The following is a 23,392-nucleotide window of genomic DNA, read 5'->3' on the forward strand; positions in this document are numbered from 1 at the left end:
CACATCTAAAATAATCTCGATAAATAATTATTACACACCAAAGTACACATAACTACTCCAATTACTACATTATCGTCTCCTTTCCCATGATTGCAGAACTTTTTCTTCTATGTGTATAACAATAATTTGATTTATTATCCCTAATAAACTCATTTGCAAAAAAAACTTGCGAGCCGGGTGGTTTAAATTTTTTCCGTCCTTTTAGAAAATATAATACCAAAAGAGGTTTCAATCATTTGAGAATATTACTAGCACATTTATGAAGTGTTGTGGTGCACTAAAAACGTTTATTCCAAATTAAAATTTCTATATAATTATTGTCGGATTGTCCTATTTCCTTGATATTTTCAAGCCTGGTATCAACCATTCTTTAGCCATCTCTAAAATGGTTGATAGAAGTTCAAGATGACCGCTTCATGGTGAACCAGGCATTGAGAAATTGCAAATCTTCTTATGTCGACATCAAAAAGACTCTTCAGGGAGTGAGAGGTGTGCAAGCCGGCTTATGGACTATCAGAAGGATCCTTCTCGCTGCCAATATTCTCGTACGAAGCTAGAATATCACTATTTGATGAGGACCGACGTCGGCGAGTACAGCAAAGGCAAGGGGAACGTTTCGCAGAATTTTGAAGAAATAACCCATTATGGTGGAAGCTCAGTTATGTTTTGGGCAGTAGTTAATGGATTGGACCGTACGGGGTTAGCCTTTATAAGAACGGCACATTGAATACGTCACTGAATACACATCGGTACGTACATTGAATGCAAGGAAGTCCTAATTCTTTACATACAACCCGCTTTTTATGGACAATAACGCTCGCGCTCACCGTTCTGGCGATGTGGAAGCGTATATTCAAGAGGCAGGGATTCGTCGTTTGGATGGGCCACCTCAAAGTCCCGACCTCAATTCCATTGAGCACATTTGGGAGGTTGTAAAACGAAGGGAAGGAGCAGCCCGCTCTGCAAAACATCAGGGATCTAAGGAATGTAAATACTGCGCAGTGGGAGCATATTTCACAAGAAACAATACAAGCCAAATACAAGAAGTCATTTTAGCAAGAGGGGGACACTCAGTATTAAGCCCTTACTTTTTATTTTTATGTTAAAAAAAACTTAAGACTTTTTTGAACAGATACGCAACTAGCTGCTTAGACTCTGGGATCATTTTTTATTAATTCCATGTAAATGAAATGACGAAGTTTACAGAAACTACTTTTTGCTTATTTATTTAAAGTATTAACTACTTAGAATTATGAAATAATCTGAAGATGCCAGTGAAACTAGTTATTTAGCAAGGTGCCCGTTTTTTTGCAAAGGAGTATAATTAACAAGTATTAACAATAATTGGTATATGAAATTCTACTAAAATTCTTAACGCTGCAGCTGATCTGCTACTAATGTTATTAATATACAAAACACTTAACAGCAGGAACCATCTCGGGGTGCGGTAATTATAAATGAAATCAACTAAAATCATTCAAATAATTAATTTAAATCTTTAGACGAAAGATAAGCCTATAAAATACTTGAATGCTTGTATTACTTTTAATCGTTATGTCAAGTCAAATTATAATATTTTAAAAAATTACCCTTATGATTTCGAAAGTTATACATTTTACCACTCACAGTAGTGTCATGAAACTTATTCTCCTTTAAATCCACATTCATCGTTTGACGATTTACAAATTTACACAATCTATGTCAAGTCATGCAGCAAAAATACTTTACATCATGACTAACGATTAAGCTAAAAAATAAATGCCAATTATATTTTTCAAAAAGCCTGCCATCAATTTACACATTTTAAATGAATAAAGGTATTAATTGAGCATTGTAATATTACAAAGATATAAAATTCTCGTGTCATGGTGTTAAACTTTGAACTCCTCCAAAACGGCTTGACCGATTCTCATGAAATTTTGAGTGCATATTGGATAGGTCTGAGAATCGGAAAACATCTATTTTTCATCCCCCTAAATGTTAAGGGTGGTCCACACGAAATTAATTTTTAATTTTTTTGACATTTTTTTTTAAATCTGTTTGATTATGAGTCAGCATTAAAAAATACATACAACTTCAAATCGATCAACAGTTACTTTTGTATCGCGATTTTAATATCAGCAATACAACATTTGCTGGGTCAGCTAGTATAACTATTTAAGATTTATCACTGTAAGTTTCATCAAATTGTAGTACTTTCTCCATTTTGTAAATTCGTGAAGCACAAAATATAAAATATGTTCTTTTTCTAGCTGTCTCTGTGTCAGTGGATGTTTGGACGTTGGTTGCAATATCATTGGAAAGATACTTCGCCATCTGCAGACCACTAAAGTCAAGAAAATGGCAGACTCAGTGCCACGCCTACAAAATGATAGCTACAGTATGGATTCTGTCGCTGGTATCCAACTCACCTATACTCATCGTATCCACGCTGCAGCCGATGAGAGGAAATGGTACGTTTATTTCAAATTGAATAAAGTATTAAGTAATACCTGAGATAATATTTAATGTGATTTCCAACTGCCTATATGTAAACACTATATTCTACCATCGCACGCATCGTCCCCATCAAATTAGTCAAGGTTCATAATCTTCGTGATATCTTAAAAAATATTTATTAACATTCCTACCCTAGGTGTGTGTAAGATTTCGTGATTTTCTGTATATTTAAAGCGTGAAAGAACAAGAAATGAGAAACGAAAGAAGAGAAAATAAACAAACGTATTTAATTTTAAATATTTTGATTAACACTCAAACTGTGTTTTCGATGAATAGTTCAAAATTTTGTGTATGTACATAAGGAAACAAAGATTACACTGCAGCACAGTACAAAGTGTCTTTATAGCTTGATTATATGTAATTCCTTATCAAAATCTATTTAGTTTTTAACGTTTACGGTGTTCCGTACCAGAAAAATAGTAGAATATACTCTTTCCATTACAGGCGTAGGTTTTTATGTGTAATTTACTTTTCGTGCACACAGAATACAGAACAAACTGTATTCTGAGTTCATGCTCATATATTATGGAAATATAATCTTTGCGCACATTCTTGCAAAATTCGACATATATTCTAATATATTTATGTGATATAAAAGATTATACGGCCTCATGATTGGCATCATTCTTTTAATAATAAATAATAAATTAAAAAAAAAAAAAAAAGAAGCCTGTAATTATCATAAAATCATACCTTGATACATAAATCGATACCTTAGAATATAGAAGAGATGTAATTGATATGTTACTCCTTTATGATATATTACATAATAAATTTGACTGTCCAGATATCTTAAACAAAATATCATTCCAGGTACCAACATTGCGTACTAGGCATACTAATTAATTTAACATTCCCTTTGCTTCTACTAAGTATCTTAAATATTCACCCCTATTTCGAATTCCTGACATATATAATAAGAAATTTTCTTCCGTCGACATTTTCAACTTATCACGGTTCAAAAAACTGATATTAAACTGTTTAAATTGCAGGAGTTAATCATCAGTATATTCAAGATAAATTATTAGTCTCACATCGTAATTTAAACATTATATTCGAACACTCACATTCACTCACACCACTCACATTCACTCACACCACTCACATTCACTCACACTAATCACATTCACTCACACCACACAACCTACTCACCGTTTCAGTTACTCAATATGGATACGATTTCTTCTTTTCTTTCTATTTAATTTTCTCTTGTAAGTTTTTCTAGTATTTCTCAGTTTTTGTCTTAAACAACTTTCTCACATACTTATTGTACTGTTAGTAGTATTCCTTTTAATTGGCGTATCTATTCTGTATTATTTTTAATATATCTTTTCATTTTGTTAGCTGTAAGGAATCATAAATAAATAAATAAATAAATGACCGCAAGTCATTTTCACAATCAATCTAGATTCTAGAACGTCCGAATTTGACAAACACCAAAACATTGGTGTAATGAACGATTTTTCGTTTTTGGGGTTTTACCCATGTTGCCTTCTAAGGTAATCTAGAGATACATTTAAAGCCACTCTGACGAAAACAAATAAACAAATTACAATTCGGCACAAAAGTTTTAGCAATTCGTATCAAGTTGATAAATATTCCGCACAGCTTTCTCCTTTACGATTACAAGCTGTTGTTAAAATTGTTTTTTTTTTGTATATTGTTAGGGCAAATGTCGCTAATTAAATTATGAATCTGTTACTTTTACCTTAAGCAATTTAGCTGATATTGGACATGTTGGCTGAGTTTCAATATCACAAAATTTTATGATAAGCATCACCTGAATTGATTTATTTTATATTATTCGGAATACTTACAGTATACACCAATACAGTTTTCGCTAATATGTATTAAAAATACCAATTATTTTAATACGTAACTTATCAGTAAAATACACATAATTTTGTTAAAATAATTCTTATCAGCTAAATATATTAATGGAAATACTTAATTAAATAGGGTTTCTATATGATATCCAATATTCACTTTGCATTAAAAAAACTATTCGTCGGTCAAGAAAACAAAATACATAATACTTTGACAATACGTTTAATTATGGAAGCCGGTTTAATTTGTAACCATGATATGGCTACTGCGCCTAATGTTGGCTAGCGAAGGAACTCCATTCACATTTCTAATAAAACCACCATGATATTATTATGTCTACAATCAAGCTTAGGGCACTTAAATAAAAAAAATAAAGACCAAAGGTTAGAAACAATTAAAAAAAGTGGTAAGTTATCTATCTATATACCTACTTCTAAAGACTAACTTGGATATCGATACTTCGATTTTCAATTTCAATTATTGCAATTCCATAAATATAACATTTGAAGTAAATACTATAATTGTACAAGGCAGTATTATGGATACCTAGTTTGGGTGTCGCAATTTGGTATGAACAGCAAACCGTTGTAGGGAGACCCATATTTTTATTTATTTTCGTTTGAGTCGTTTAGGAAATCATGGGGCAGTGCGGCCGATATTAATACCATATTTGTGCTGCAGAAGAGCGCTATTCGCGCGATTTATAACCTAGGTCCTAAAGAATCATTAAGTGAAAAATTTAAAGAATTAAACATTTTTACTGTTGCTTCTCAATACATTTTTTATAATGTTCTGTATGTTCATAAGCACATTGAGGATTTTTTTAGAAACTGTGACATTCATAATGTTAACACCAGGAACAAACATAAACTTGTTACGCCTACCACTCGGTTGGGTTGAGTTTAGTAAGTCTTTTGTTGGGCAATGTATATGCTTCTGCAATATGATCCCAGAAAATGTACAAAACAAATGTGTTACGAAATTGATACCATGGAATGGAAATAAAGCGAACACGCTCAGGCTCTTTAATTATAAATGTTTATTGTACGATATCACATTGTAATCCATATTTTACATTAAAAAAAAAGCCCGCTGAGTTTCTTGCGCCCATTCTTCTCAGGTCTGAGACAGTCTCTTTTGAATAGGTGGTAGTTTTTGACGTTCAATAAATGATTTTGAATCCTATTATGAATAAAAATATATGAATTTGAATTTGAATTAATGGCATACTAGCACTTTTCTAATAAAAAGTTTTTTAGTATTTTAATATTATGTCACTTTCGTTATCTATGCTTCGAATTTTGTCTGGCAGTTTTTTATATAGGTTTATGTAGACATTACGTAAGTACTCGATGTATGTAGTACTAATTTTGATTTCGGGACTTTGTCTAATAAAAATGATTATTATATTAGGCACTGATTTAATGTACATATCAGATATTCATTCAATTTGATTAGGCCCTAAATCTTACAGTTACCTATGAAACCTTTCTTTATGTTAAGCCATATATTATATAAATGGTCTAGCATTAGTGAAAGGTTTTGTTGTTACTACCTTTTATAGGATTAGTTTCGTATGCTTAAGCATAATCGATCTTATGTGATGGTGTTTAGAATCAAAATCGTTTATCACGAAGTACTTAGTAACAAGGTGAAGAGTTGACGTGGTTCTACAATAAAATGAGACAGCAACGGTTTGTGGTAAAGTAGTTCATATTATGATATGTTTGATTTATTATATAGAATATTTGACTAGTTTGTTTTAAATTATAAAAATTGAATATGTTTATAATTCATTGAATCAAGTTATTACCTTCCTTTCCCTTCCCGTGATCGTAAGTTGACCAAAGGGTGACCCAAAGGTGGTCAAAAGCATCCTCTGTATCCCAAAACTTTTGGTTTTGAACCGATTTTGATGATGTGAAATTTGGTACACAGATAGACTAAAGCTTGGGAAAGGACATAAGCTACGTTTTATCCCAAAAAATCCATGATTCCCGCGGGATTTATAAAAAACTGAAATTCACGTCGATGAGCTATAACTATAACTAAGTAGGTCTAGTTTGCCATAGCAATCTTCTTTGAAAGAAGGTTGATATAATATGTTGAGAAAGGGAGCGAAAACGGGAATCGGAACTGGAATAGGACATGAGATAATCTTCAATTCCAAACTTGCTTATTATTTTTAAGAACCGTTTATCTACGCAGACGAGGTCGCGAGCATCAGCAAGTATATAAGACTCTGTCACAAAAATACCGGGAACATATAAATAATACACCAATGTTAGTTATTCATTCAAATTCATTATTATCGCCTTCAAAGTATCCTCCACCTGAAACGATACACTTACGCCAACGAATAATCCAATCATAAAAACATTCTTAAACGTTTCCTCTAGAATTGAATTTAGTTCTTGTCGTGAATTTGAAACGTATTCAATCATAGAAAGAGTCTGATAATGCAGGACTATAATAGATATTTTATGTGATTTTTTTATGTTTAGTGTATCAATTTAATATAAACTAAATATTTGGGTCACCTTAAATAAAAGGAACATTTCATTGAAATATATGTGTTTGAAGGGGTTGGTAATTTAAACGCACTTAAAATAGAAAATCTGTATTTTACTATTTCCACTAATAATAATTATTTCTCTTAAAATAATTTCATTTCATTTCAAATTTCTATATTTGTTAATAAGATATGTACATAATTACTTATAATCTACTTATTATAGCAATTAACAATTAAGCCTTATATATGTAGGTCTCAGAAAACTTATTTCTACAACCCTATCTACGTATTGACGGATATAACTATATTATGCTTAGAAAAATTATATATGGTTTGTGGGGGAGAATCCAGGAAACTGGGAAAACCTGGATGTCCTCCCGAACTTAGCGCTCTGGCTTATATAGGGCACGACCGTCACAGTGATGATGCTACCAACCTGTTAACTTACACGAATCAAGTTTACGAAAGAATTGAATACAATATGCTATTATAGTTATTTCTAAAATTATATTTATAATTATATAAAACAATACTAACACAGTAAGTAGTTAAATAAATGTTATAATTAATTGGGATGTCTAATCTAATCTATCATAAATCGTGAATGTCATGTCGAAAATGTCAAATGTCTTATGACAGTTCATGACGTTGGTAGCGCTTGTAACCACATCAAGCTGACATATGTCAGCAATATTGAGACACAACGACCCAGATTAACTAACAATTCGAGCTCTAGCAATATATATAACCATAAAAATTTATCGTATTTAACTCTTCTCAATCGGTCACTCTTTATTTTTTATGAAAAAAAAAACACTCTTGTCAGGGTAGTCAGTAGTCGTCGCTGGTCTCTATAGATTTGGGTCGCACTGCCTCCCGCGCGAATCTACTCCACTTTTGGTGGTTTGTAGTTTGTAGCATTGCGGGAGCACTCCACCACAGTTGTCTGAGTCACTGCTTTGAGTGGATCCGTCCATCACGTGGGTGACCGTCCTCACGCTCTTTTCCCTTCCACCCGGCCCTGCACTATCAATTGCTTAATCTATCCGACATTGCTGGAGATGTGACCAACGAACTTCACAATACGTAGTTGAACAGTCGACGATAGCCTTTATTTTATCTTCAGTTCTTTCAAGATGGAATTGTTGGTTTAGAATGCCGTCCAAGGAATCTTCAGGAGGCGCCTCCAACACCACATCACTAATGCATCAATTTTGCGGCGGTCTTGCAGTCTAGGGGACCAAGATTCAGTCCCACAGAGTAAAAATTTAACTATACTATAATATAATATCGTCTTTACTGATACAAACTACATAGAAGAGACACATAAAAAGAAAAAGATATTAATCCACGACAGTACCAACCTTCAATTAAGATCTCATTATAACGACTCGTGAGCATCAGACACGGTTGTCGAGCCCTATTTAAGTTTTTTTTTATGAAAATAATGGACGAAACGAGTAGGATGTTTAGTTGATGGTCATTGATACGCCCTGCCCATTACAATCTAGTGCCGCTCAAGATTCTTGAAAAACACAAATTATCTAAGCGTAACTACAACTGCACTCGTCACCTTGAGACATAAGTTTCACTAGCTACGGCGCCCTTCAGACCGATACACAATAATGTGTACACATTACTGCTTCACGGCAGAAATAGGCGCCGTTGTGGTACCCATAATCTAGCCGGCATCCTGTGCAAAGTAGCCTGCCACTGGTAAAGAGTGTGCTAAAGTGCTAAGTTCCAGTATTCATATCTTATTGTGAATTCTAAGTGGAAATTCTCCCCATATACAGTGATTACAAAAATTATTGTGTGTGTACTTACCACCCTTACACACATATAATATTAGAATATTTATCATAGAGGCTCAATCACCAAATTGTCACCTGAAGGTCATCGATCCATATTGTTAATCTGTATGTCCAAATGATAAGCATTAAAAGAAGCCATTACAAAACGTGATTAATGTTTTATTCTGACAACAAAATGAATGTGAATTATGTTTGTTCAAATAAAAGAACTACACCACACTTTCAAAGTCGATATGGCAACACTAATGTAATTCATCTACTGTCACAAAGTGGTTGTAAGCGACAGTGATAACTTATCATTATTTTTATTGCTGTACTTTAAAAAAAGCTTTGCTCCAAATATAAACTTTTATGAATAAAGGTAGGTCCGCTCGGACGGAACCTGGAGGTCTACTCGCAAAATCGACAACGACATTCGGAACGATACGATAATACTCCGAATATATCGCAACTACCCTACTCTAACAAATGATCGAATTCCTTATCGTTTATCGTAACCATAGAGTAATATTTTGATTTTTTTTACGATGTATGTATGAATGAATTATGTGCAAACCTTGAAAAACTAAATATTATCTGTGCTATCTCACTGTTAAGTGTCAAAAGTCAAAACATAGTTTATGCGCAAAGGACTATGCTTGACTCTGCCCCACCAATTTTCATCATTTATACAAAATTTACATATTCAAAAATTATGTAATGAATATACTATGACTATTTAAAATTAAATAAATAATAAAAAACTTGCGAATAAAAAAATGTAAAAAAAACGTAACTCAACCCTTCACGTCGACTTGATTTTTGTCAGGCGGCCATTTGCATTACGTTCTACGGATACACGATCAATAAAACGACTTAAATTACTTGGTAGTAAAAAGAATTATATTGAATATGTAATTAATGTTTAAATATTTGACGTATGTTTAATTATTTAATATACAACAAAAGACTCCACAATCAAAATAAATGCACAACTACAACTTGAAACAATAATAGCAACGACAGCACAGAAGGTGTCGTTGAGATTATCGTAAATGTGACGTTTGATTATTTGTCAAATTCGAATATTCGTCTCTGACATTTTCAACTAAGAGTTGGGCTAGATACCGATACTATCGAATAATGTTTCGTTCGTTCAATCATCGTTTCGACAATAAATACGATGTAATTAAGAGTATGATTAGACACGACTAATGCCGCGATATATCGAATATCGATTTTAGGAGTAGGCCCCCTGAGAGGTCGCAGGTTCGAGTCTTGCATTGTTTATAAATTTTGGTTACAAATAAATAATTTTTATAATAACTCCCAGACAGTGAGGGATATTAATTTAAAAATAACAAATTGTTAATATTAAACGTTACAAATTAACAGCATAATACCCACTCACAGGACAAAATATTACTTAATATCGGTTAACAATGAAAGTGTAGACTGGAGCGGGGTCATGTTTGTTAGCGTTTTATGAATAACATCGTGAATAATGAATTATTCGTTCATATGTACATAACATACACAATCAAATTAATTGAAATTTATCAATGACTTGATACTTTTAATGGTTTTTTTTATTTATATTCTTGAGTGAAAATGAATTTCACATACCTACGTGAACGTGAACGTTGGCACATAATAAGTCATACGCCCTATCCATTACAAATTAGTGCCGCTCCAGATTCTTGATTAAACCCAAAATTTTCAGCGGTATTTCAATTGACCTCGTCGCTTTGAGAAGTAAAATTTTAAGTCTTATTTGCCCTCCCAATTTTTTGCCCCCTAAGCGCTGACAGTTTTATTATAAAATTTCAAATTCAAATAATTTTATTCAAAATAGGTTGTGACATCACTTATTGAAAGAATGCCCAGACCTGAGAATTTATGTTAGATAGTCATTTATGTTATAGTAACCTTTACCACACAAACGTTTTTTAACAATTTTTTGAATATCGTAAAACTTTTGTTTTGAACATTTTCTGGGATCTTGTTGTGAAAGTATAAGAAGTTTATGTTTGTTCCTCGTGTTAACATTATGATTGTCAATGTTTCTAGCAAATTCCTCAACGTGCTTATGAACATAGAACATTATAACGAATATATTATTGAGAAGCAAGATGCATTCACAGTCATGTCACAGGATAATATATCTTCTAGAATCTATGGACGATTACAAATAACTTCGTAATTGGAATAAAATGCATATTTTCGTGTATATATCCTAAGTTATTTTGAGGTTATTTTCATTTTTAAAGTTGAATAACACGTTATAACCATATTTCTGACCAACCAAAATAAAGATGCCACTGGTCAACTCTTATGATAAAACAATCAACATTCTAATTTCAAGATTTAATATAGATTTCACTTCCAGGTTATAAATGCCGGGAGGTATGGACAAGCGCGGAGTTAGAACGAGCATTCAACCTCGGTTTGGACGCAGCACTTCTTCTAATTCCATTCTTCATCATGTCCTTCGCGTACTCGCTGATTGTCACCAAGCTATGGCGAGGAATGCAGCATGAGATACAACACAATTTTAATTGGCAAAGACATTGTGAGTCCTAAACTTAAGAAAATCCTAAACTTTTACGAGATATAAAGGTTATTATTACTTATGTTTATATGACGATAAAATATCAAGTTTATGATGTTAATTATGTATCTTCTGTTCCTGATATGACAGACAAGCATTGCAACAAACAAAGAAACTCAACCATCGTAAAAAAGAATTATCAAAATCGGTTCATCCAGTCGAAAGTTATGAGGTAACAAACATAAAAAAAAGAACATACCGACGAATTGAAAACCTCCTCCTTTTTTGAAGTCGATTAAAAAGTCGCCTAGCTCATTACATAGAAGAGCAGATCTGGCGAGTAGCAGATAGCATCGGTCGTTCGCGTGCGGGGCTTTCGCGTAACGGCCGTTTTCAATAACCTATCTATCCTTAGTTTAACTTACTAGAGATACACAAAACTATCCTTTTACGCTTACTTACATTTCAATAACCTATCGACAGATAGCATTGGACTATAATTAATAATATAATTGGACATAACTATGAATACATAAGATCTTGACATTCAACGGTGACAGCAATGTATCCGTAACTAGAGATACGTTATTGAAAACGGCCGTAAATCACTCGATTCGATCATATATATGATTTACTTATTCGCAATAACGAAGGAAAATCTGGGACGAGATTATTAATATTTTTGTGTAAAGATTTATTTTCATGAAAAAGGAAAAATAGGAACACCATATAGTATAGAACCTCTTTCACATTTTCTTGTGTCGATTCACCTCTCTCAGAGCGCCATATTGTATTTCCGATTCGGTGGAAGTGTACTCGTATTTGGATTTAGAAAGATACAAAGGAGAACTATATATTATATCATATAAGTTATTTTATAGTTATATTTTGATGAAATTAATTTAGGTGTCTGAGCTGTCATAAATTTATGTAGTTTTATAACTCTAATTAAATGAAATAGAAAGAAAAGTTTATCAATATTTTATAGTTTTTTTTTATTCTTTCTAGATTAGTTTTTTTATGGAAAAAAAGGATAAACGAGCGTACGGGTCACCTGGTGCTAAGTGATCACCGCCGCCCACATTCTCTTGCAACACCAGAGGAATCAAAAGAGTCCTGCTGGCCTCTAAGGAAGGTTTACGCACTTTTTTTGAAGGTACTCATGTCGTATCGTTCCGGAAACACCGCACAAGGAAGCTCGTTCCACACTTGAAGTACATGGAAGAAATCTCCATGAAAACTGCACTGTGGAGGACCGCCACACATCCAGATGGTGGCGATGATATCCTAATTTGTGGCGTGTCGTGCGAAGGTGGAATTCGGCGGTAGGAATCAGGTGAAACAGCTCTACGGAACACTCCCCTTGACAAATGTTATAAAAGACACATAATGAAGCGACGTCTCTACACAACGCCAGGTGATCCAGCCGTTCACAGAGCACTGGGTCCCCACCTAACCAGAGATGAGCAATAGTCAATATGTGGCTTTTGCCGTATGGGCCAGGGTGTCACGTGCAACGGCGGCAGGGACGGCTGGTTGAGGTTACCGAGATCAGCTTTCCACAACGACCAGAACTTTCGTGTTCCAGTCGGGTAATTGGAAAGCTGCTCGCCAATTTTGACAACGTGCTTCGAATTTGCACGGGCGATTTGCCGCTTAAAGAATATATAAGTTACATTTCCTCTTTAGAACTTTGGAGTTCGGATCCTTTGAGCCCAGTACCGCAACGCAAGTTCGATATGCCTGTTTTTGCAGTCAGATGTGGCTTGAACTGACGCATCAAATTAGGTTTGTGATCTGCCGCCGATCAGTCAATGCCCTGTCACATCGGCTACTGCAACGGCACTGGCAATGGGATCATCCAAGGCAAACAAACATTGTCCCAAGGGTAGGATTTTTTTTTATATAAGTGTACGGTGGTGTAATTCGGCCGCTGGAATCAACCTGAACAGCTACTCTGAGCACTCCCAGTGATAAATGCGGTAGAAGATGCAGAGAGAACCCACATCTCTACGCAATGCTAAAGTATCAAGCCGATCGGAGATGACTTGATCGTCGATGAATCGAGCCGCTCTTCGTTGTATGCGGTCAAATGGAAGAAGCTGGTACTGGGGAGCGCCCGCCCAGAGATGAGAACAGTACTCCATGTGAGGCCGAATTTGCGCCTTATAAAGTTGCAGGTGGTGGCTTTTAGTGACTGTTTTAGTACTGTCTCGCCTTACTGAGTACACCAAGCTTTTTAGAGGCTAGTTTGGCCTTCTCTTCCAAGTGACCACGGAACTGAACGTCGCTCGATATATCGACGCCGAGTATGCCAATACAGGCTATGGCAGTTAGAGGAGTGATATCGAATCGAGGGAATACGACAAAGGGAGACTTTTTAGTGGTGAACGCACAAACTTGAGTCTTCTTGGGGTTGAATCGGACTAAATTTTGTCGGCCCCATTCCGAGACTTTGCAAAGCATAGTCTGCATTTCAGACACAAGTTTGTTCTGGTTCTCGTCGACGCTATCCCGGGACATGTTGGCACGGAAGGTGTACGGTTGGACGGTTTCGAGTGGGGGAGTGGTATTTCTCTTGGCGTGCCGGCCCAATTCGGTTGTGTCCGTGAGGACATGGCACTACCACTACTATGCAAAAAATGAACGCATCCTATCCCAATCTGCTGCATTGTAGTGCCAAACGCGGCGTGACGCTGGTGGTCTCCGACGTGGGCGTTGGATAGGCACTACACTCCTTATCAGGCAATGGTAATAGGGGCATCGACTGAGACCTGGTAACTATCGGGATGTGTAGTCAGCAGAAGATCTAATAAGGACCGCAAGTGGCTATCCACATCCGGGAGTCGCGTATGCGACTCAACCAATTTGGACAGACCATACGTCAGAGCAAAATTTTGCACAGATCGCAAGACCTAAGCTATTCAGCATTGTGCCCGTTGAAATCACCAAAGACTACGATTTCAGCAGAGGGGATCTGACAGCAGATATCCTCCCTAATGTACACACACATACCCCGGTATAAGGTAAAAAATTATGCTCAATTTTATACCAGTACGTATCGCTAGGTCGCGATATCTACGTCTCCGTAAGGAAACACAAAGCTGGCTGCGCCGACTCAAGGTGGTGGTGGATTAGTTAATTTAATTTAGTTTACATTGTAAGCCCGAAGTTATGAAAATATAACATTTTACCATGATTTTAATAATATACACTAACTAGTTAATCCTATTAAGCGGTGTCGGGTGAAACTACCTCCATTTTAATAATATCTTATTACAGCTGTTGACCTTTTAGTTTGTGTGTGTTTATCCGATATCTTTTCCCTTCACGTGAATAATAATTGGTTTTAATTTAATTACATGAACTAAATTATTCTCTTACTATTCTTAATTACTCCTACGCATTTAACATAATAACATTTTGTTGTTAAATGTCAATGACGTTCTGTACACTTATAAGGACATGTCATTCGCAGTCTGAGAGCGGAATGGCAAAAGTGTGCTTAAAGACAATGTAAGCACACTTTCTCCTTAGTTGTGTGTCAACTGTAGACTAGACCGGCTAGATTATGGGTACCACAACGGCGCCTATTTCGGCCGTGAAGCAGTAATGTGTAAACATTGCTGTGTTTCGGTCTGAAGGGCCCGTAGCTAGTGAAATAACTGGGCAAATGAGACTTAACATCTTATGTCTCAAGGTGACGAGCTCAATTGTAGTGCCGCTCAGAATTTCTGGGTTTTTCAAGAATCCTGAGCGGCACTGCATTGTAATGAATAGGACGCATCAATTACCATCAGCTGTACTTCTTGCTCGTCTCGTCCCTTATTTGCATAAAAAAAAAACTGTCACTGTCCGAATCAGATACGAGCAAGATGTAAGGAAAATCAAATAAAATATCTCAAATACACTAGAATTTTAAGGAAGTGTATATACCGTGCTCAAATAGCTCGATATATGAATTATATTTTAAATTGTAAAAAATACTGCCCGAGCTTTATGGCCAATAATTAAAAAAGCCGAAATGCTACTAAGATCACCCCTACTTCGGCTAATAGCTTGGTTAGCATCTTATTTAATTGTAATTTACTTAACAACTGGTTCTTCTTCACAGTCGTTCCCTCATTGCTGAGGATCATCACTCCGTTTAAGTTTGTCTACAGCTTTCCTACATCTGTTTCGGTCTGTCTGTCTAACAACTGGTTAGCAAGTTTTACAAGCATATATAAAACATGTCCTTTGAATTTAAAATTAATGGTAAAACGGATGAAGCAGTGTCGAATACTTTAAAGTCTTTTTCTCAGATATTACCACAAAAACCACCAGTAAACTGAATTTATCTACGGAATATGCCCTTTCCTTTTTAGAACATACTGTTAATGCGTTCATTGACGCAGATTACATTACAAAAACGTACGGATACTTTTATTATTTTTTATTTATGTATCGGCGCAAATACTACTACAATTTTAGTTAAAATTAGTTAATTAATCATCATTTGATTACATTGTGATGTGAAATTATTGTTAAAAACATTAATAGAAAACACGAGCACGTCCGCCGAGCTCTATAAATACGGCCATACTGTCGACACTCGAGGCACTCCTTCCCTTTCCCAAGATCCCCCCCCCACCCCACACCCCTCTTATATTTATATATTATATATGTATGTATACATATTTATGTATTTATTTACCTTAGTTTTTAAGTTAGTTTTTAAGTTCTAGTCATTAGTCTTAAGTTAGGTTAAGTGATAGGTTAATATTACGTTATATCAATAGCAAATAGCCAGGTTTTCCCAGTGTCCTGGTTTCCCCCCCTCCCTCCCACAAACCTCATGTATTAGTTTTTTAAGCATAATAAAGTTTTATCCCTCAATACGTAGATAGGGTTGTAGAAATAAGTTTTCTGATACCTACATATATAAGGCTTAATTGTAAATTGCTTTAATAAGTAGATTTAAGTAATTTTGTTACAATTTAATACCAAATATAGAAAAATTTTGAATTTGAAAAAAAAAAAAACACTCGAGGCACTCGTGCTCGGGCTGTGGTACGGTACTGACCTCTCTGGGACGTCGTAATGCTACCCGTGGAATATACGAAGGTGATCAAATACTCTAGCAGTTTTCTTTAGATCCATTTATGAGTGATCACCAGCAAGTCAGCATAACTGACGTCACACATTTTAAAAACAATGCCGAGGTTTTTTTTTCGTTATATATATGATTTTCTTATTTTCATTGCCAATGTTTATGGTATCAGTGGACTTGGGGAAGTGTGGCTTTTTTCTACGGTGTCTAGAGAATATCAGCGTTGAGACGTAAAATTCTCAACATAATACTGACTAGACACCATTTTGGTTCTTTAATGTTCATAGTGTTATTACCAATAAGATCTCTGTAAACTTTCTGAACCAAAAAAACCGTTTAATTATTAAAAATTACAAATAAAAACAGTAGGGGCGGGATAAAACTTACTGTGTTTCTTGCCGGTTCTTCTCAAAACGAGGCATCAAAAGTGACTTTTATATGTGTACCTAAATGAATAAAGAAATTTCGTTTTCATTTCATTTTCTTCTTAGACTGGATTATTCAAATAATAAAGTAAGTTTATTTGTATTCTCCGTGTAGCAACACGATCGCCATTACGAGGAACAAGTATTGAATCACTTAAGAAGTTTACTTGATCGATAACAATATAATAGAAACTTAAGCAATATTCTCCTCAGTAATGTAACTTTTCTTTCGTATAACTTTAGTTTCTGGCGTTCTGTAATCGAACAGTAACCAACGGATTCAATTAGTTACTGTTACTCCATCTTACTGAGTTCTATAGCTCGCTGTAATTGTGACAGAGTGTGTATTACCGCAGAGAATTTAGTCTATTGCAGTTTTAATCAACAATAAATAAAACAATATTGGTGAAATCAAAATAAAATTGATTTTTATGCATTATTAAAGCAACCTACGACGTCCCAGAGAGGTCGGTACCGTACGACAGCCCGAACACGAATGACTCGAGTGTTGATACTTTTCTTTCGAACAAGTGTAAACACACGTTACAGCCTTTCCTGCAATAATTGTCAGCGGTGTCTCGTTGTCAAAGAGTTATGGTTTATGGTTTAAGACATTTATTATTCCATAAAGGTATTTCCACTTAAATGGAACTTACAGGCTATTTTATAAAAAGTGGGTAACAAAATTGCATTTTAAAGCGTACAGTAAATATAAAGTAATTAAAATAGGCTAATTAGGTAAGTATAGCTTATATACATTTCTAATTTCTAATACAAATATTTTATAAAAATTATAATACTAGTGGGTAGTTTTAAAATCATGAGTTAATCTACTAATCTGCAAATACCGTAAAAATTTACACCACATATAATTATATAAGCTTCAGAAAACTTATCTCAAACATAATGTTAAATATTTTGTAAACTGTTTTATTAATAATTCAGCTAAAGTTATAATAAACAATAGAAAATGAAAACATAAAAATACATATTTAAGAATTATTTTTGATTTCACTTCAAACACTACCACCGCTTCGGAAACTAATGGCGCTCTGAGAGAGAAGAAACGGCGCAAGAAACTCTCCCAGTATTCTTGTTTTGCGCTATTTTAAATAAAATACACTATATTATGCTGTCATTGATATTCATCGTCATCATCATCAGCCGGTAGACGTCCACTGCTGGAGAAAGGCCTACCTCAAAGATCTCTACCACGATCGATCCTGCGTTGGCCTCATCCAACGTATTGCGACGACCTTGACCAGGTCGTCGGTCCATCACGTGGTCGCCATTCGAGGACTTTTCTGCCCCACCGGCCATCTGTCCGTCGAACTATGTGCCATGCTCACTGCCACTTCAGTTCCGCAATTATTTGGGCTGTGTCAGTGACTTTGGTTCTTCTACGGATCTCCTCCTCCACGTCCGACTGGCAACACACACTGGATGAAAAACCTTCGTCTTCTGTCATTGGTATTGGTATAAACGGAAGCATAATTATAATATTTATATTATTTTTAAGATATCGCATAAAAAATATATCAGTATCTAATGATAATATTATCATTAATATCTGGACGACCGAGCCTTGCTCGGATTTTTAAGAATGTACAAAACTTGAAAAAAAAAACTATAGGACATCTGGATTCGAACCAGGGTCTTCTGCTTTCCAGATCACCCAATGTCCCATCTGAGCTATTATAGTCTTGTGTATATATATATATATAAAACACGGATAAATTACATTTTTTAATATTGAAACCTAGCTAGGTCGAATTCTCGCCCCCGAAACTACCTGTATACTAAATTTTATTAAAATCGTTGGAGCCGTTTCCGAGATTCAAAATATATATATATATACAAGAATTGCTCATTTAAAGATATTAGATATTTAGATGACTTTGAATCTAATTTTTATTGTGAAAACTCACCTAACTAAATAAATAACTGTAAATAATAAAGGAATCAAATAAATAAAATCACACACACCACTATGGGGCATCACTTCTGATCAGGCAATTTTCTACCTATCTTACACTATGATAGACGTAGAGAGGTATGACAAAGGTAGGGCATTTAATATTACAACAATAACGGTTCCATCCAGGCCAAAGAGCCCTTGAGAAATTTATTAAATTCGAATAAAGAATATTAACTTAATTCCTTCGCTTTACTGCGAAAAATATTAAAATATATAAAAGCTTAAATGTTACTTTCATAATGTCCTTTTCGTTTAAGAACTCAAACAGCTTTGTAATTCAATTTAAGTGTAAAGTTCAATTTAAGAAGTAAAACACAAAAATGGTTTTGAACTTAGATAATTTATACGTGTAGATAGAGTCTCTTGCTGTTAGACAACCGATAAAAACAGTACAGGAATAATACTTTAGTGTGCGTGAAAAGCTACATCTTACACTGGCGATTTGTATGACACTTTGTGTTAGTTTGCGTGAATTGATCAAAATGGAAATTCTAAACTCAAATTTTTACGATGTTTTCACAGCTGTCTATCTGCCGTTTCCAATATTCAGCCTATCTCGTACCTGAAATAAAAATCGTAACTATCGTTGACTTTTCTGTCCCAATAAACCTATCGACGGTAACTCACCTTATCCGTACACGCTGTCTGTCAATGGGACGACGTACAGCTTACCAGCGATAGAAGTTTGTATAGAAATTGCAATTCACGTGTCCCAATATAAGGCGATAAGGATGACTTATGGGGTATATTGGGACAGCTTCAGATTATTGACAGCTAATTACTGATGGTAGAAAACAGTAATTTATCTCTATCTGTAGATAGTACATTGGGAATGGCCGATAGTCTATCAAGACGTATAAATGATCTAAGGTCTAAAGTTATATTTGTTTTGGCGCTTCAGGATAAAATTGTCAGTGTGATTTTTTTCTAGAAGAATTAGAAGTTAGCGAGATCATTTAAATATAACAAAATGTTTAAAAGTTTATAAGTTACTCTGGAAAAATTTACTCTGACTTATCACTACCTTAGACCATTAAAAGCCAAAGAAGAGTAAGTTCCATTAAGCGACATGATGAAAGACAATGAGGACCTAAAGAAACGCAGACGGTCTACGGCGGCTAAAAGCAACATGCTGGCTAGTCGTTTCACCCGCTGTTCCCGACAAGTAAAGGTCACTCTGTTCAAAACCTACTGCCAGGCACTCTACACCTCTCAGCTCTGGCACAACTACACCAAACCCACATTTGATGCTATCAGAGTGCAATGTAACAATGCGTTTCGAGCTCTACAGGGGCTGCCGTGGAAGTGTAGCGCTTCGGATATGTTTGCGATGCACAGGGATGACGATTTTTATGATGTAAGGATGGGATAGCAGGATTCCTGACTAGATTATATAAAAAAGAAATGTGTGGTTTTATGAAACCATGGTAAAAGTGAAACTTTTTTTCACATTATAGACATTTAACTCAAAATTTTGGAATAATATTCCATTGAGGGTATAAAAATCGATTTTTCATTCATAATTTTATACTTGGAAAATTAGAATGATAATGGGAAAAAATAAAAACAAACAAAATAGCGTGAAGCACTGGCACAAATGAGTAATAGTCTATACACTACACGGTCAGCTGCTGCGAACTATAGGCGCCGCCCGACCGTCGCGCGACATGCAACACACAGCCGAAAAAGTTTGAGACGATGTAATAAAAGTTTCACTTTAATAATAATAATTTAATATTGAAAACGGTAAAACATTACCACCTCAATACACCAAAATTTTTTCTTACATAATATTGTTATTTTTAATTAATGTTACCTTTACTTTAATATGAAATTGTTTATTGACGGATGTTTCTGTCTGAAATAAAATATTTTTATTTTAATTATTAAATACCCACAAAAAAAAATACTTCAGTGTACCTAATGAAGTTTTCAATACATAATTTTGGCCATATAATGATATTTGATACGGTTACAGTGCACGGCGATGGATCATGCAAGACCAACCACTTGTTGTCATCGACTCCGGTTGCGAACGGAAACTCCATAGAACTTTGTTGCAGGCATGGATGTAACGTAAAGAAACTAAACAAGGTAACATTAAAAAAATATATTTAAAAAAAAGCGTAGAGTTCTTTTTTACATATTACTAGCTGACCCAGCAAACGTTGTATTGCCGATATTAAAATTGCGATACAAATGTAACTGTTGATCGTAGATGGGTGAAAATTTGAAGTTGTAAGTATTTTTTAATGCTGACTCAAAACAAACAACACTAAAAAAAATGACAAAAAAATTAAAAAAAAAAATTCGTCTGGACCACCCTTAACATTTAGGGGGACGAAAAATAGATGTTTTTTTTTTATATATGAGAGGGGGCAAACGGGCAAGAGGCTCACGGGATGGGGAGAGGTGAGGCAACCGCCCATGGACATCCGCAACAACAGGTGTGTCAAGAAATGCGTTGCCGGCCTTTATGGTGGGAGTATGCTTTTTCTTGAAGGTCCCTAAGTCGTATCTGTTCGGGAAGACCGCTGCCGGTAGTTGATTCCACAAAGTGGCTGTGCGAGGCAAGAAATTTCGAAGAAAACGCGCGGTTGTGGAATGCCAGACGTCTACGTGATGCGGATGGTACTTTGCACGTAATGTCCGATGGTGGAATTCGGCCGCAGGAATCAACCCGAACAGCTCCTGTGTTGTCCGATTCTCAGACATACCCAATATGCACTCAAAATTTCATGAGAATCGGTCAAGCCGTTTCGGAGGAGTTCAAAGTTTAACACCATGACACGAGAATTTTATATATTAGAATTAAAATGATCAACTCATATCTGTCAATAAAAAAAATTTCTCTCCTGCGGGCGTAAAGTGTTAACTTAATCCCCGCTGCGCTAAACGAAGTTGCCGCTTTCCGCCTCCGTTGAGGCGAAATATATTATACAAACCATGTTCAGTAAATAAGAAAGCCTCAATTTACATTTGATATGAGACATTTCTTACTTTACTGTCCTAAATGTTTTTTTTTTAATAATATACTTTTTTCGTTTAATATTTTTTTCGTAAATTGAAATTAATATACAATCTAATTATTTATTTTTTAGTTTTGTTTTCTATTAAGGCGTATTTTTTAGTTTCTGAAACTATTATTTATTTATATAAGAGAGGGCAAACGGGGGAGTGTGCTCTAAGTCTGAAGGTCCCTAAGTCGTATCGGTTCGGGAAAACTATAGCCGTTAATTTATTTAACCTGTACGTGGCTAAAAAGTACGTCTCGCCCAACGCGCTGTTGTAGAATGCCATACGCCAACATAATGCGGATGGAATTTCGCACGCAATATCACGTGTAGATTAACGGCCATTCTCAATATTCAGTCTATCTCCGGTCCGGCCTACTTGAGATAAAAATCGTAACTGTCGTTGACTTTTCCGTCCCAATAAACTTCTCGACGATAACTCATCTTATCCGTACACGCTGTCTGTCAATGGGACGACGTATAGCTTACCAGCGATAGAAGTTTGTATGAAAATTGCAATTCACGCGTCCCAATATAAGGCGATAAGAATGACTTATCGGGTATATTGGGATAGCTTCAGATTATTGGCAGCTAATTACTGACAGTAGAAGGTCGTAATTTATCTCTATCTGTAGATTTTATATTGGGAACGGCCATAAGGTGACAGGTGGTTGAATTATATTATCAACTTAAAGTTCTTCCACTATATCGAGAAGATGCTTTTCGTCTTGTATATCTATATATATATTATCCAAATATATTTGCAGTATAATTTCAGACCTTAATAGTTTTTTATGACATAAACCATGGACAAACGGAGCGTGTGGATCAACTGGCGACGACCACTGACTATGCTCTTTTGCAGTTGTCTCTTTTGCAATTGCACGCTTTTTTAACTCGTCTGCCGTATTAACCGCCACAATAATAATAAGGTTAATGGTCACTACATAATATTATAACAAAAAAGTCCTCCGCCGAGTCTATATATCTGTCTGTTCGCCATAAACTCAGAAACTACTGCACCTATCTACACGCTGTTTCCATCAATGGATAGCGTGGTTCTCGAGAAGGTTTTAGTGTAGTATAATAATTTGTTAAGTTTTTGTGTACATTATTGTATCCCTCTACGAAATTTATTGGGGATGTCGGAAATAATAAGCCGTCTGGTAGCTTTCAACGAAAACGCTGTCTAAACACTTTGAGATATATCAAAATAATGTATGGTCGAGTTGTGTATCTTATATAAAGCTACAGAAATGTCCACGATGGCATATGTCTATCTCTTATAGATAGTATACTATATCTATTTTAATATTTTCAAAATAGGCAATTGTAAAGCGGTAATGTAAAAGCCGTTTGCACAAATACGATATTAATCCTTATTATTTTCTATTGGTGGAACATCGTCTGTCGATCAGCTATTATACAGATAATTTTTTGTAGAGTAGTAATGTGGATTAGATTTTTTTTTATTATAATTAATGCATGTTTCATTTTAATTCTTAAAGTAATAGTGAAATATAAATTAACGTAAGCAAGTTATTTAATGAAGTCGAAAATGCAAATTTCGAAATCTGGAATATTTAATAGAATTGCACTTTATTAAGTTTGAATAAGTTCAACAAAGCAAAACTTTATGCTAATTCGTTGTCACGGGTTAAGCTTGTCGTATAATTTATTGGTAAAACTTAAAATATA

At 34.9% G+C, this 23,392-nt stretch overlaps 1 protein-coding gene across 1 annotated transcript in view; it reads left to right on the forward strand.

The window, feature by feature from the left end:
• Positions 1–23,392, forward strand: part of LOC126977018 (cholecystokinin receptor-like) — a 101,548-nt gene that overhangs the window by 37,940 nt on the left and 40,216 nt on the right. The window contains exons 4-6 of the mRNA XM_050825670.1: positions 2,253–2,453; positions 11,024–11,206; positions 20,659–20,774. Coding sequence (XP_050681627.1) covers positions 2,253–2,453; positions 11,024–11,206; positions 20,659–20,774 — 500 coding nt within the window. The remainder of the gene's footprint in view (positions 1–2,252; positions 2,454–11,023; positions 11,207–20,658; positions 20,775–23,392) is intronic.

Source organism: Leptidea sinapis, chromosome 43, assembly GCF_905404315.1.
Source record: "Leptidea sinapis chromosome 43, ilLepSina1.1, whole genome shotgun sequence".
Taxonomy (NCBI): Eukaryota; Metazoa; Arthropoda; class Insecta; order Lepidoptera; family Pieridae; genus Leptidea; species Leptidea sinapis.